General features: G+C 38.9%; 1 protein-coding gene across 2 annotated transcripts in view; it reads left to right on the forward strand.

Moving 5' to 3' along the window:
* arap2 (ArfGAP with RhoGAP domain, ankyrin repeat and PH domain 2) overlaps positions 1-14,644 on the forward strand; it is an 86,207-nt gene that overhangs the window by 18,346 nt on the left and 53,217 nt on the right. For both annotated transcript variants that reach the window (XM_053513471.1, XM_053513544.1), the window contains exons 8-12: positions 2,909-3,087; positions 5,186-5,292; positions 7,121-7,320; positions 13,965-14,050; positions 14,322-14,504. In XM_053513471.1, coding sequence (XP_053369446.1) covers positions 2,909-3,087; positions 5,186-5,292; positions 7,121-7,320; positions 13,965-14,050; positions 14,322-14,504 — 755 coding nt within the window. The remainder of the gene's footprint in view (positions 1-2,908; positions 3,088-5,185; positions 5,293-7,120; positions 7,321-13,964; positions 14,051-14,321; positions 14,505-14,644) is intronic.

Genomic DNA, 14,644 nt, shown 5'->3' on the forward strand with positions numbered 1-14,644 from the left:
TGTCTTGGTTAAAAGCTCATCTGCATTCTTTGATCACATTTCATTTTTGGATCACACTCAATCAAGGAAAAAAAAAAAGGCACAATGTGCCAGTGCTACTCTCCAAGGTATGTCTCTTGTACTTTTATTATGTATTCTTCATCTGGAGAGAAACTCATTTAAGGACAACCGTGGACCATAAAAACCTGATTCTGTAGCTTAAAAAGATATTGAGGTTACAAGATGCATTATATTCACTCTTACAGATGAAAGGTGCAGAATGTACAAAAGATGTTCCCTTGAGGGTCACACTGTAATCAGGTCTATAGTGAAGGCTAAGCACACTTCCTAAATTTTTGAAATTAAGCTTTTACCCACCTCTGACTAGCGTTAAAGCAGCTTTAAAGTTATTGCTAGAACGTCCTTTCAACAACTCGGGTTATTCATGTACTGTAATTTTGCCAGTGCATTCGAGGTACCTCAACTGTATACTGTGACCAATCGTGACCCATAGTCACATCGTCTCTCATTTCAGCCAGTCAATATGTTAAAGATTGACAACATGGATATACCGTACGGCAATGTTGAAAACATAGAAATGGCAAGCCTCCTCCTGGCAAATTTAAAATAACCAACAATAAACCACGTTGTGACTTTTTTTGTACATTTTTATAAAGATATCCAAGTAGTGATGTGTTTTTTTTTTTCCTCATTAAACTACAGGATGGATTGTTAAATTCTTTCAATGGTGGATGATGTTGAAAAAAATCTTCCATAGTCTTCCAATCTTCCAAGTCATGGACTTCAGCTATGTTAATTCCTTTCATGTTGTTGTTAATGAATTTCAGCTTAAATTCATTTCCATTAAATGTATTTTTTTTTCTTTTTACTGTAACTGGTATTTATTTATTTAATTTTTTTGGTCTATCTTATCCACTTCCACCATGAAATGTCCGCTTGATCACATAATTCATGGTTTATCCAGCTTTTTTGCAGCACTACAGCCCTGACTGCAATGATAAGCAGAGGAACAGTTTGTATGTTTTTTTTTTTTTTTTTTTTTTTTTTGCAGTGTGTGCCAGTTTTACTGAGATCTAGAGCTGAAACATTTAAGATCAGGTCAGCATACAGTACCTATCCATGATTTCTGGAATGTCAGTATTCTCATGTTTAATAAGTTGGAAATGAAGCATTGATGTACTGTAGCCTGATAGCCTGAGTAATTGGTGTGATGTGAACTGATGTACAAAATACAGTACCAATAACATGTTCCAAAGAATTTTTCCCTCCCTTTTAAATATGCACTATTTAAAATTTCTTGTAGACAATAATCTGGAAAATATATAGAACATGAATACTAATAAAATACAATAAAATAAAATAAATAAAAAAAAACACATAAGACGTGGTCTTATTAAAGGTGTAGTAAGCAGCAAAGTAAACTGTTCTGGAAGTCATGCTTGGGTTTGGATGTGCTTCCTCTCAGTCATTTTATAGACACTCCACTTTATGAGGCAGAGCTCTGAGAATGTGGGTGGGAATGGCTTCAAAGTCACCTAACCTACCTTCATCTGAAAAAAAAAAGACTGATCTTTAAAAACCCAGCAGTTTGCCTATGACTATATATTTATATGTGTAAGTTTTAATGGTCTGTATTTACATGTAATATTACATAAGTCAGATGCTGTTATGGTAATTTAGTCATCACCTAGTGCTCAATCTGATTAGAAAATTCAACAGCTGTTACCGTGATACTGTAAGAATGATTTACAAATAGCATGCCATCCTTGTTTGTATGTTAACCTAAATGAAACGCTTTGAGGCGTGTTTGTTTTTCCTGCCTGCTCATGCAGAAGGAACACTATATCTACTCACGTGGCAGTAAGCTGTGACATGCCAAAATCTCGCTGTGAAGTGGTGGAAAGGGCGGAGGCTCCTGGCTTTGGGGGAACATCAGCGCCGAATATTAGCTCGTTGGCACCGAGTTGGACCACGGAGCCTCCTTGGGCTAGGCATTCTTGTGCTTTGTGCTTTAGCTTTTTGGCACTGATCAAAAATAGGTTTGCTTTGAATCTTCTCCAGGGCAAGATCCTGGCACACATTATGCTTCTGATCAAATCCAGCCCTGTTGTGTATTTTACTTTATTTTATTTATTTATTTTTTGTCAATTTTATGTTTTTTTTTTTTTTTTTTTTTTTTTTGTCTTTTGAAAAGCTATTTTTTTTTTTTTTTTTTTTTTTACAAGTTGCATATTGGCTGTGATGCATTTTAGATTTTATTTTTGTTAGATTTTTGACTTTGGACACGACTTGAAATGTTCAGAGCACATCAAATATTCTCATTAATTAAGTTTCCACTGTATTACTATAGTGTACTGTTCTCTCTACTTTCTTTGTGCTTTCTCTCTCTCTCTCTCTCTCTCTCTCCCCCACCCCTGTCTGTCTGACACCAGGTGTTGTAGACCTGCATAGAATGGGGGCATCCAGCTGTTAATATTTCTCAGCTAGTGTGTGGGAGCCCCTGTGGTCCCATTTAAACCAATTTCAAGGGACATCTTGTGCTACCCACTTCCAATCAACTCACGCACACACACTACCCAACGAGACACAAGGGCTTTTTTGCATGCAAGCTTCATTTGCAGATTTTGAAACTTTGCAAAAGTATGCCACGCAATATCAGCCCTCATTCCTTCTATTTAATTCCCTGCTGCCACCGTGTCGTGCTATCCATACACGGGGAAATGTGTATTAAAAAAAAAAGCATATAATATATTTACACATGTATGCACTTGCATAGTGTTCACCTGGGAGCGTGAGACCCAGTATAACTCTGCTCTCTCAGTCTCTATCCTTCTCTTTCTCTCTGATGCATGCTTATACAGACACACACATTCTTAACAGCTTTCTCTCCTGTGTGTTACACCCTCAGGAGAGCGGCAGGAATGGCTGGCGGTGCTGCAGACTGCTCTGAAGTCTCGCTCATCCGTTTCCCACACGCCCTGTAAGCTTAGCTCCAGCAAGAGCGGCTACGTGGAGCTGCGCGGCCACAAAGGCAGAGTCTACCTCAGCCTCACGGGAACTAAAATCCGACTCTGCAAAACAGACCAGGTAGCTTTTTAGTTTAGTTGCGCACTTGCTTTCACATTTCTTCATTCTAGACAAAGCCTGTTTTATTCCCTTGCTTTTCTTTTTTTAAAGGGTGAAAAATATACTTGTGCATCCAGCCTAAAGAATAATGTGTGATTTGGTGTTTTTTTTTTTTTTTTTTTTAAACACGCACGCACACAAACACACGCACGTTTTCCTTCTATCCTTGTAAGGAATTAAAGAAATAATAATCTTTTTTTTTTTTTGTCTTTGAGACCAGTCAAGTGTCCACACAGGACTTAACCAGATAATACTATGCTTGTGGTGAACATTTCTCCCTAATTAAATATAAAAACATGTCCTCACGTACATAGACTGTATCTGAAGTCACAAACAAATGGTTCCTTTTTCCAAATGAGCTAGGAGGATGCTGCTATATAACCCACACACTCTCATTCTCACATTCACACGTGCGCTTTATATTATCTTTTCCTTTCATTATGTTCTGCATTAGCATGAAGAGAGGTCTTTTGTCTTAATTATGCATGGAAATTTTTCTTTGTCAGCTAATTGATAGGGAGAAGGCGAGGGCGAGCAATAAGAAGTAGAATAAATGGAAATTGATTGCATTGTTTTTGTTTTAAATCTTCTTTGCCGCAAGAACAATGTCGCACCGTGGGAGAAATAAAGGGAGAGCGGGGCACAAGAGCAGGGCATTAGATGGAGGGAGACAATGATGGAGGGAATGTTGAGGAAGGTGAAGACAGCGAGGGGGAATTGAAGGATGGAGAGAAGGTGAAAGAGCACAGAGACGGAGAACGAGGGAGGGAGCCGGAGAAAGAGTGAAGTGGGCGACTCTCTTCATGTTCAACGGAGTGGAGTATTTAATTTAACAAGATGAACGAGCTCACCGCTAGGTCTCTCTCTCTCTTTCCCTCTCTCTCTCTCTCTCTCTCTCTCTCGCTCTCTATTCCCTCTCTTTCTCCTTGGAGGGGAGGTTGAAGTCAGCTCCGGCGCCCCTGATCAGATGTCACCCTGCATCTCCCCACGGGAACCAGAGTCGTGGCAAACAAACAAAAGCAGCCGCCGCTTGGCCCCCGTTTAGTGCTGCATCGATCCTCTGCTCAGCTACCTGCTCAAAACACTGAGCGAAGGCAGAACTCAAAGATCAGTGTATGCAGGGTTAGAGTTTAGCACAGCAGGCCATTAATCTAAAAGTTTGTTGAGGTCTATAGAGAAATCTTAAATCATCACAGTCATTTGTTTAGTGGAAAGAGGTGTAGAAACCTATAGTGTAGGATGTAGGTTCTACAATGCCGGTATGTTTAAACACTATGTAGTAAGCATATATAAAGAACAGGAGGTGATTTGGAATTCAGCCACTTTATCACGACTGATGATAGAAGTAAGTAGAAATAAAGTGCAATTTAAAAAGGTATGCCACTTCATAATTTGACACAGCCAATTCCAACCCCATAACCATAATCATTCACTATTATATGGCTTATTCCACCTAGGGAGGGTGAATGGATGACACATGTTTCCTCTGAGATACATAAAGCCAGCAAAATGCTGTTTTTCTCACCGTTTCTAACGTTGCATCACAGGACAATTCAACACACTTAGGGGACAGTGCTATCAGCCTCCTCCACATATCTGAGCTCATAGATGCAAACGATTAACTAGTATCATAGTGTGTGTGTGTGTGTGTGTATGTGTGTGTGTGTGACAGATGAGGGGGGTATTCCGTCCACCCCATCTCGAAATAGTGAGTAATTTTAGTCTCTTGGATTAAAGAGCCACTAATAGCTGTTTCGGGATTTGAATGCATGATCTCCTGATGATCGACCAAAAAAAAAAAAAAAAATCATAAAAAGACTTTAGTCTATGCAATACTGGAATATTTAGAATTTTAGTGTAAAATGGTGGTAGAAGCTATAACACATTTAATGCAGTTTTTTTTATGTTTTAAGGTGTCCTGTGCACACGTGAGATGCTATAATAATGTACTTAGCCCCTCCCATGCTTTTTGTGCTAAATAGTTATGGATAAGGATGATTAAATGAAGTAAGACTGAAGCAACCTGTAGCCAATTTTTATGAATTCAATTCTGTTAAAGGACTTCAACATGGGGCTGGCTATCACCTTGGTGGATCTAATGGCTGCTTGTGTCAAACATGTGGACCGCAGAGGCTTTGAGATAAACACCCCTTTCAGATCGTTCTGGTGAGTGCATCTGAGTGTGTGTGTGTGTGTGTGCGCGTTTGTGCGTGCCTGTGTATATCTGCGCTGTATGCGCAAGTTATTGTGTGTGCAAGCGCATTCATACAGTCAGGTGTTTGTGTGTGCACAGGCAGGGGTCTTGCTTATGAATGTTGGGTTCTTAGTACTTAAAAACTTTTTGGTTGGGATAAAATTAATTAAACATGTCTTAATAAATGACCTTCAAACCTTTTATAAGCTTCTTAACAATATCTTTAATATCAAAGCCTTTTAAGCGTTTATTCTTAGAAAAGCTTAATCACATTTTCCTGTCAAGGGAATGGCTTTGAGATTTTATATATTAATACAGGTTTACTCGAGTGCATGAGGAATTTACCTTAATATTGTTTAGATTAGTCAAGCACACTAATTTTCATGCAAAGCATGTCCATCTTTAAACACGACGCATTTGTTTCCTGCTATTTTGGGGAACTTATGGGCAGTGTGAGTGCTGGCTAGATAGCATCGTGTAAATGTGAGTCAAATGTACCATAACACTTAAAAGTTGTGACACATTTGGTACAACACCGCATTAATTTGGGTGTTGGAATTTTCTGGAAGTGCGTAGGGTGAGAACAGAAGCACTCCTCCTCCTTCTTCTTCTTCTTCTTCTTCTTCATCATCATCCAGTGCATTGTGTGTAAAGCATATCCTCTAGATTGAATAATCTAGCAGTGCCGTTTATGTATAGAGTGATTAAAAAGCAGAATAAAATAATCTTGTGCCAAATGAAAGGCTTTGAAACCGCCTTCGCCTATACTTTAGAGTAACCAGAGTATGTGATAGCTGAACTCGATGGTGTGAGATTTATTAGTGCCAGATGAAACGCTTCTGATCCTTTTTTCGACTTTGTTTTGGTAACACATCTTATAGTCACTCCCCCGCTGTGTATCTCTCTTTCTCTCTCTCACTCCTTTTTTTTTTTCTGCCTCAAACGGTTCCTCGCTCATTACTGTTCTGTTTCTTTGATACGCCAATTGGAGCCACTTTCACTCGTTATTGATCTGTTTTTTTCCTATTTCCTTCCTTCACTCTTTCCATTCCTTTTTCAAGCAGCAGCTTTGCTAAAGTAGTCCCACAGCAGTGTTGATACACTTTGACCCCTCATGAGCAGCCATCTTGTGCATAATCCCTGCTGTGGGTTGCCTAATCCATAATCTTTGGACTTTTCTTTTATGTTTGTTCCCAACTGAGCTGAATCGGTTAATATTTTTGGACGTTCCCCGATCAATATAATTTTATTGATGATGTAATTTCTAACTATCAAGGGATGTGTGAGTAGTTCAGTGTCAGCATTGTCAACATAATTGGAGTTTATTGCTAAAATGAAGCATCAGAAATAAATTCTTGTCTCGGATCGTTCGGATTCGTTAAATCTAATACCGCGGATGTTCTGGGAATTAAAGATTGATTCTGAACCCTGGCTGCTGAGTGGATGGTGTGCTTGTAGCACTTATTCGATCACTGTGAATCACTAAAGCACATTTCGAACAGCACATCTGTTCACAACCAAGGACATGTTACATACACACCCTGTCATAGACACTTAAATATAGCATGGAGAAGAAAGATTACTAGCTTTCAGCCTTAGCACTATGTGTCTCTATCTTTTTCTCTCATGTTTTTTTTTAATGGCTTTAACGTGCATTTTCTTTTCCTATGTCTTTTGTCTTCTGAGTCTATCTCTCTAACTGTGTCCATTAAAATAGAAACCTTTAGCTGTATGTTTTTGGCTAGTTTCTAAAATACAAATTGATAATGAGTCGTTTTTAAAAACATTCAATCGTTTCAGCTTCACAGCCGAGTCCGAGCGGGAGAGGGAAGAATGGATCGAGGCAGTGCAGGAATCGATTGTTGAAACTCTGTCCAATTATGAAGTGGCCGAGAAGATTTGGTTCAACCAGTCGAACAGGAGCTGTGCCGACTGCAGAGCTTCGCATCCCGAGTGGGCCTCTATTAACCTCGGAGTGGTCATTTGTAAAATTTGTGCAGGTACACACGTCAAACAACACATGCACGCAAACATGCACTTTTGTTTAATGAACATACACATTAATATCCAGTAAAGAACTGACCTCTTGCCCTGTGTCTGTATAATATGATGTATTGCATAAATCATAGAGCTACCTGCCATGACCTTGTTCTGATAACAAACAACAGAAGGGAAGAAAATGGCTTCGAATGTGTAACGATTGTTGGTTCTCGAAAAAACTGTTTTTGAATATTGCGTATTGGTTTTGAGTCCCTAGAGTTTACACAGAATTGTGCACAAAACAAAGAACATCCAGTGACCAAAAGTTTTGACTGTGGAAATTGTCTCCTGGAGGACACAAGGTGCCCAGGGACACTTTGTTTGTGGACGTTGTGTTATTGTTCTTAGGCTTTTTATGTTAAAACAGTTGTAGTGTCTCGAATCACAGTTCAGTTTAGTTTCATAGGTGTGTTCAGTCAGCTTTGATTAGTGTCATTATTTAAGCTTTGGGTTGTCTCATGTTTCTCTTTTCACATCTGTTTGTGTTACTATTTTTGCTCCTGTTGTTTTCGTTCCTGTATTACGATGGTTGTATTTTGATTCCTGTTCTGTTTAATTCCTGTTCTGTTAATAGTTTGTCTGTGCTCACTATTGAATTTCTACTTATTTTTGCACTTATGTTATGCCTGTGACACTTTAATCCATGACAAAATGCAAAACCACATCTTCAGTGTCAGGCATGGGCACCTACATATTTTTTTGCCCAGCATGATTGGGGCTAAGACTTCAACTCTAAAAGCAAGCAGATTTTGCAGACAGCCACGTTGTGATCTTGTGACAAATTGGAGCCACTTTAGAGTGCACAGGAGAGATGGCCACTAGGTCCTACATGGCACTGGTACAGTATAGGAGAGTCAACAATATGGCCTATTCTTGCAGAGATTGAAGTAATGTGTCTATCTCAAGGTGTGATGTGTTGTTCTGAAATGCTTTTCTCCATACCATGGTGGTAAATATTGACGTAGCATTCCTGTCAGCATGAACCAGTCTATGATTGTACAGTACACAATGGATTATAATAAATTATTCTTTAGTCTAAGTTTACCTAGGGGAACATTTTAACACAAGTCTTTTTTGGGGTACTTTTTTTCCATCCTGTTAGCAATGTTGTATACGCTGTCAGGTGATGGTGTACTCTTAGGTATTGGATGGGATAAGGGGATAGTTTTTTTTTTTTTTTCTCTCCTAAGTCTGTATGTAAGAAATAAGTATTAGTAATTTTTCTTCTCTGCACGCTGACAGTGAAGTTCGTCATCTGTTGCACAATGAAAAAAACAGGTAATCAGGGCCAAACTGAGACTTATGTAAAGCTTCTGCAGTCATACTAAGCTAAATTGAGTTCTGGTTAGTGCAGGGAAGAGAAAAGAGATTCATTTGTACTAAATACACTGCAACTTGGAATGATCTAGCTTGTTTTAGCTTAGTGGGACTTCAGAAGCTCCGTATGAGTCTCGGATGAACTTTTGAATGCAATTAGAATAAGGTTTATGGAATTTGGCTTCATTTACTTACATTGTACTCCGACTTTATGGTCGGTTTGCCAAGCAGAAAATTCCAAGACCTATTGTAATGTACTTATTTGCACCTCAATTTTGATTCAAGACCGACTTGAAAATTCCCAACCTATTCCTTTGAGGTCATGTTCTTTGTAATATGATTAATCTCTTTTATTCTTATCTTTGCAAAGAAAATGAGCAGAAGGTGTGAGGGATTCAGTGGAGGTGTCGTTGTGGGGAAAAAGTGTGTGGTCAGTCTTAAAGTAGTACTTAAGCTCCTCAATGGTCTATTTGATTGCAAGGGCTTCCTGCTCAATTTTGACATTGCTCAGGTTAGTTTCCTGCGCATACAGAACTGGATGTTATACGCTTTTAAATCCCGAGGACAACACTGTTTCTAGGTTTGTCTAAGTGGCATCTTTGTGTACCAGAAAGAGATGGCTGACATCTGGATTGCACAAGGCCAAGGAACTGGCAAGGCCTTCTTTTATTTCCATGTCTGAAATGCTTGTTTTGTGAAGGCTGTCCAACATACATGTCGGATTGCTCATTTTTGGTTGAGTCAGAGAGTGGGGCTGTGTTAGAGGATGAAGCGTTGGTCGTACCCTGCCAGGCAATGAAATGCATCATTTATCAGTTTTTTTGTTATGGGTTGTGGCTTGGTGCAGCCTGCTTCCACCTTCTTCTTCTGGTGTTTAAGGAGACCCTGGCTGAACCAGTACCTCATCGGTCTCTGTCAGCCCCAGATGAAACTGCTTTGGAGGACCGGTCAGCCTTTTCTTTCTAAGTTCACCCTAAAGATGATGCAGATTGTCGGCTCTTGCCAGGTGTATGATTATTTACTAAAGGTAGACAATCGTTCCTCACTGGCCATGTTGCATCTTGACAGTCTACCCACAACGTTAGTGGTGCTGAAATGGCACTGTTCCTTCAGCATCACTGTTGTGCCGGAGTACGCAACATTTTTTTTTACAGGGGTTCGTCCACATCTGTGTATTATGTAAATATATGATACCCTCAAATTGGACAATAACATCCAGCGACACAAAGTGGTATTGTACAGTCTTAATATTTTAGAGGTATTAAATGAGAAGGAATGTGTTTTTCTACATGTTTCTAGTCATACAGATGCAGGAAGTATCAAACTAAAGCTGACGTTATGCACTTTAGCCTCATTTTATTTAGTGTTTTATTTCAACATGCTGCAGTCAGGAGTGAAACAAAAACATCAGTCATTGTCCAATTAGTTGCAGACTGCATTGCATAATGCTAAGCCATGGTGGAGTTACCATGGTTACAGAGATGTATTTTATCAAATATGATTCATTCGGATAGAGTTGCCATTCTTTACACAATATGGAGCATATACTGTTAGCTGTCTATGGGATTGTAATCATAAATTCCTTAACTGCCCATATAAAGTGAAATGAGTCTGTCCTTCTCCAAAGGTCGTCAAGCGAAGCTGGTAAAAGTGATGACAACAAAACCTGTGTGAGCAAGCACTTGGCACTTAAACATTTAACAGATACAGCACCCTGGGATGAATCTCTGCAGTCGAGATTGTTTAATTACCTTTAACTTTGTCAGCGACAATAAGATAGAGAGGGAAGAAGAAATCATATGTGTGGCTAATGATTAGACAACGGCAATGTGTTTTCAACAGGGAGAGGTAAAAATTAGGCCTGGAGAAAACAAGAAGAATGAGCAGTGCTTTGTATATTTAGGTTATAATGAGCGGAGGTTGGGGAGCATGATTGCTCCAGCTCAGCTACTTTTACATAGGAGAAAATGACATCGTGCTTTAAGAGACAAAGCTGCTGAAGGATAGTAATTTAGAATCATGGTTACAAATCTTTTGATGCGCCCCTAATACTTCTGCTATTCCCCCCCCCCCACTACTCTGCCTCCTCCGTCTCAGCCTTTTTGACAGTTATTGAGGTGCTCTTGCCTCCCCTGGTGCAGCTGCAATAAGCTCTCTACATCAACTGTTGAGATAATGGACATTCCCCCAGTACAAACTCCTGTTTCCATAGGAACACTTTCTTCACTGTTTTATTTATTTATTTTTTTACTCAGTTATAAGACTGTTAATAAATTTGTTTTTCTTGCTTACTATGTTAGGAAGTTGACCTATGATGAACTTGTGTGATTCTGGGAATACAGAATGTTTTTCATTTCAATGTTTATTTCATATAATTAAATGCTAATTGTGTTTTATGAACATTATTGATGCAATCTCAGACGTGTATTGTTGTCTTTCATATTTGCATGTTGTTGTTTTTTTTGTTGTTGCTATATTTGCTATATACATTAAACAAAAAATGCACCCTAGATTTGTTTTCGGAAAGGATAGGAATTGAAAGCGAATTTAAAATGCACACACTTCTCAGTCACATTAGGGCTTTTCGACAACTTTGATGGCATGTGAGATCTCCAGATTATCACTAATTACACAAGAGGGCTGTTTAATCAATATTCATATAATGTGTTTCTCTCAATGTTTAATTCATCCGTTTTTTCTCATAAACAACGACAATGACGCCTCAAGTTCAGCTAAGCAAACACAGGCCAACAAACACAATTAATTACTCATGATTCATTTGCAATTATTGCCTTTTTATGCCTTTCATTTGCAATTAAAGCTGTGACTAGTGAGAAATAAGGTCTTGAAATGGATAGGATTAGTGTGATAATGAGTTTCAGCTGAATCTGAGTACACAGGGTAGGGTGATGTGTGCTTCTGAGCTTTTCCTGTTATGCAGTTTGGGTTTAAAAGAATAATATTGGCACTTTCTTTACATTAAAATGCATCATGTCCATGCCAGTATTTACAGTGGCAGAATTTTGTTTAAGAAGCATGTGGAATTAGTTTAATCAGCTAGATTGAAGTATTTTATTTCTTTTAATTGTGCAGGTTTTTAGTTGCATCTGATCTCCCCTTAAAAATATTTTCTTTGAAGAAAAGCAATCGCACATGGTGAAAAACTTGTAATGCATTACGAATACAGTAATGCTTTTCATTTGTGCCACAAGGCCAGTGTACCACATGTAAACGCCAAAGCTTCACTTCATTGTTCTAACATTTCTTTATCTATTCATTTAAAAGGAAGTAGCATGTTATTGGTTTGTAAGATGCAATCACCATCTTCATGTCAGCAGTGTATGTAATTCTTTGTTGCATTGCATTGCACTTTCATCAGCGTGTCGCAGTCATGACACACTAAATGCAGTAACTGTATGATCACATTTGAGCTGCACTTGGGGAGTTTGCTTGTCCATATGATCCAAGAACGTTGTCCTCGTAAAAGAATGCCTTTTATTGACTCTTTAGCTGTGGTTATATGGACAGAATCCTGTTTGAAATCATTCTGATTAGAGATCACAACTTAAATTGTTTACACAGACTCTAAGGGGTAAGATGTGCGCCTTACATGCTCAAAGCATTTTATCAGAATGTAAGAAGTTTTTCTGCCTGCTGTGAAGTGTTTAATCTTCTGTAAAATAACAACAAGAAGAATTTTTTTTTTTTTCCCAAAACAATTTGCCAAAATTTTATTACTTTGAGGATGATGACCAGGATGGACCCACACCATTACATTTACATTTAGGCATTTGGTAGACTCTCTTAAGCAAAGCGATTTACAAAAGGTGCTTTGAAGTTTCCATCATTGGATAGATCCTTATACTCTATTACTAAATTACTAAGTAAGTAGTATCAGTTTTTTGGGGGTTTTCAGCTGTTTATTCTAATTAAGCAGCAATCTCAGATGCACATACACTACCGATTTTGCAATTTCTAAACGGGAGAACTGGGCAATAAATTTAAATCTATTCTAGAACACTAAACATCATTGTATCCCATTCTCCCTCCGTCTGAAAACTGTAACATACAGTATGCTCATGCAATCATGAGGTGAAAAACATGCACAGAAAGAATATATTCATATCAACAATAAATAAATGATTTGATTAATTGTTTACATGGCTAATGCACAGGTCAGATCACAGCTTGTGGGCACCAAAGCCCAAATGACCAAAGTTCAGTCAGATCCAACAGAAATGCAGCACAAATTGGCAAGAGATCAGTGCTGGCCACTGTAGAAAAGGCATCAGAACACCAAGTGCACTACAGGTTGCTGCCCATGGGGGTCCAGCAGGCAAAGAGCCTACAATAGGCAAGTCATCCTGGTCTCTAAATTCCCCAGATCCAAGTTCAATCAAGCACTCGTGAGATGCTTCAGACAAACAAATCCAATGCATGTAAGCCTCACTCTGCAACCAAATAGCACTCAAAGGATTCGCTGCTAATGAGCTGGTACCAGATATCACAGCACCACAACCCAAAAGGCCCTGATTACCCAGAGTGGCCTTGCTGGTCCTAGGGGAACCTACATAATACTTGGCAGAATGTTTTATCTTGTATTGGTATGGTTGATCGGTGTATTTTTTTTCTGTTGAACAGATTTGCTGTACCCCCACATTCTAATTCCTTTATAAATTCCTTCTATATCCAGTCGGAGATGCACCAGTCTGTTCCAAAGGTGACGCCTTTATGTTGTAATTGGACATCGGAGCAATAGACTTCCATACATACCACATACCACCACCGCCAGACTCTTTCGCCACCCTAGAACTTGTTGTAAATTCACGTTGTCTGTATGTAGCACGTTGGTCCTGGAGGAACACTGTTTCGTTTCGCTGTGTATTGAACTGTAAATAAAATAGATGACAATAAAAGCCTACTTGACTTGATGATATATCTTTATTCTAACTGGGCTATTATCTCAATTATTAGTGAAATATTTAAGCCCATTTAAGTTCTTCCCTACTGCAGTGATTTTTAAACCTGGTATCATCCCACATGCTACTAAAATATACTAAAAGTTGTAGTTAGTATAGGAGTAGTACTGTAGGCAGATTTTCCTTTCATATACTGTAATGCTACGGGATTAGCTATTAAGATGATCATTTTAAGGCATCTGATCAGAATCAGCCTGACCCAAGTGCTGGAACTGCTATGGCCTTTTTCTACGAGTGTGGTCAGTGATCAGTGCCTCTGTATGATCTGCTGTATCCTTGTAACTTAAGTATTTTGTTGTTTGTAACAGGTCAGCATCGGTTCCTGGGCTCTGGTATTTCCCAAGTGAGGAGTCTGAAGCTGGACAGCAGCATTTGGACCAATGAACTGGTGGAGGTAAGGAAAAGCAAGGGGTAGCTGACATCGCCAAAAGCATCATTTTATCTCTGCACTCTGACAGTTTTATGGTGTCCATTATCTGTTGTTTGCAGCATGCCAGAAAAAACTGCAGCCAGTGTTATATAAGCCGTGCTGGTTGCTTAGGTGTTCTTAGAAAACCATATTGTTTAGTGCCATATCGCAGTAGAAGTGTTACAATGTCTAAGTTGCAATTTATATGCCTTTTCTGATGAATTACTGATGAAATACTTATTTAATTGCATTCAAGCTTTTTTTGGAAGTTGGAAATGAGAACGCCAACAAATTCTGGGCTGCCAATCTACCCCCGGAGGAGGAGTTAGAGAAGAGGGCATCGCCAGAACAGCGCGCAATTTTTCACCACAGGAAGTACAAAGAGAGGAAGTACAGGAAACTTCTGGAAGGAATGAGCAGCCAGGAGGAACTCAACCAGGTGTGTGTGCATGTGTTTGTGTGTGTGTGTTCGTTCCATTTGTGCTCTGTATACTTCATGTGTGTTTTCTATGGCCTTTGACATCGTATTGTTATTTCTGTACCTTGTTAAAAGGCCCATTAGTGCTGTCATTTATATTG

The sequence above is a fragment of the Clarias gariepinus genome, chromosome 1, assembly GCF_024256425.1.
Source record: "Clarias gariepinus isolate MV-2021 ecotype Netherlands chromosome 1, CGAR_prim_01v2, whole genome shotgun sequence".
NCBI lineage: Eukaryota > Metazoa > Chordata > Actinopteri > Siluriformes > Clariidae > Clarias > Clarias gariepinus.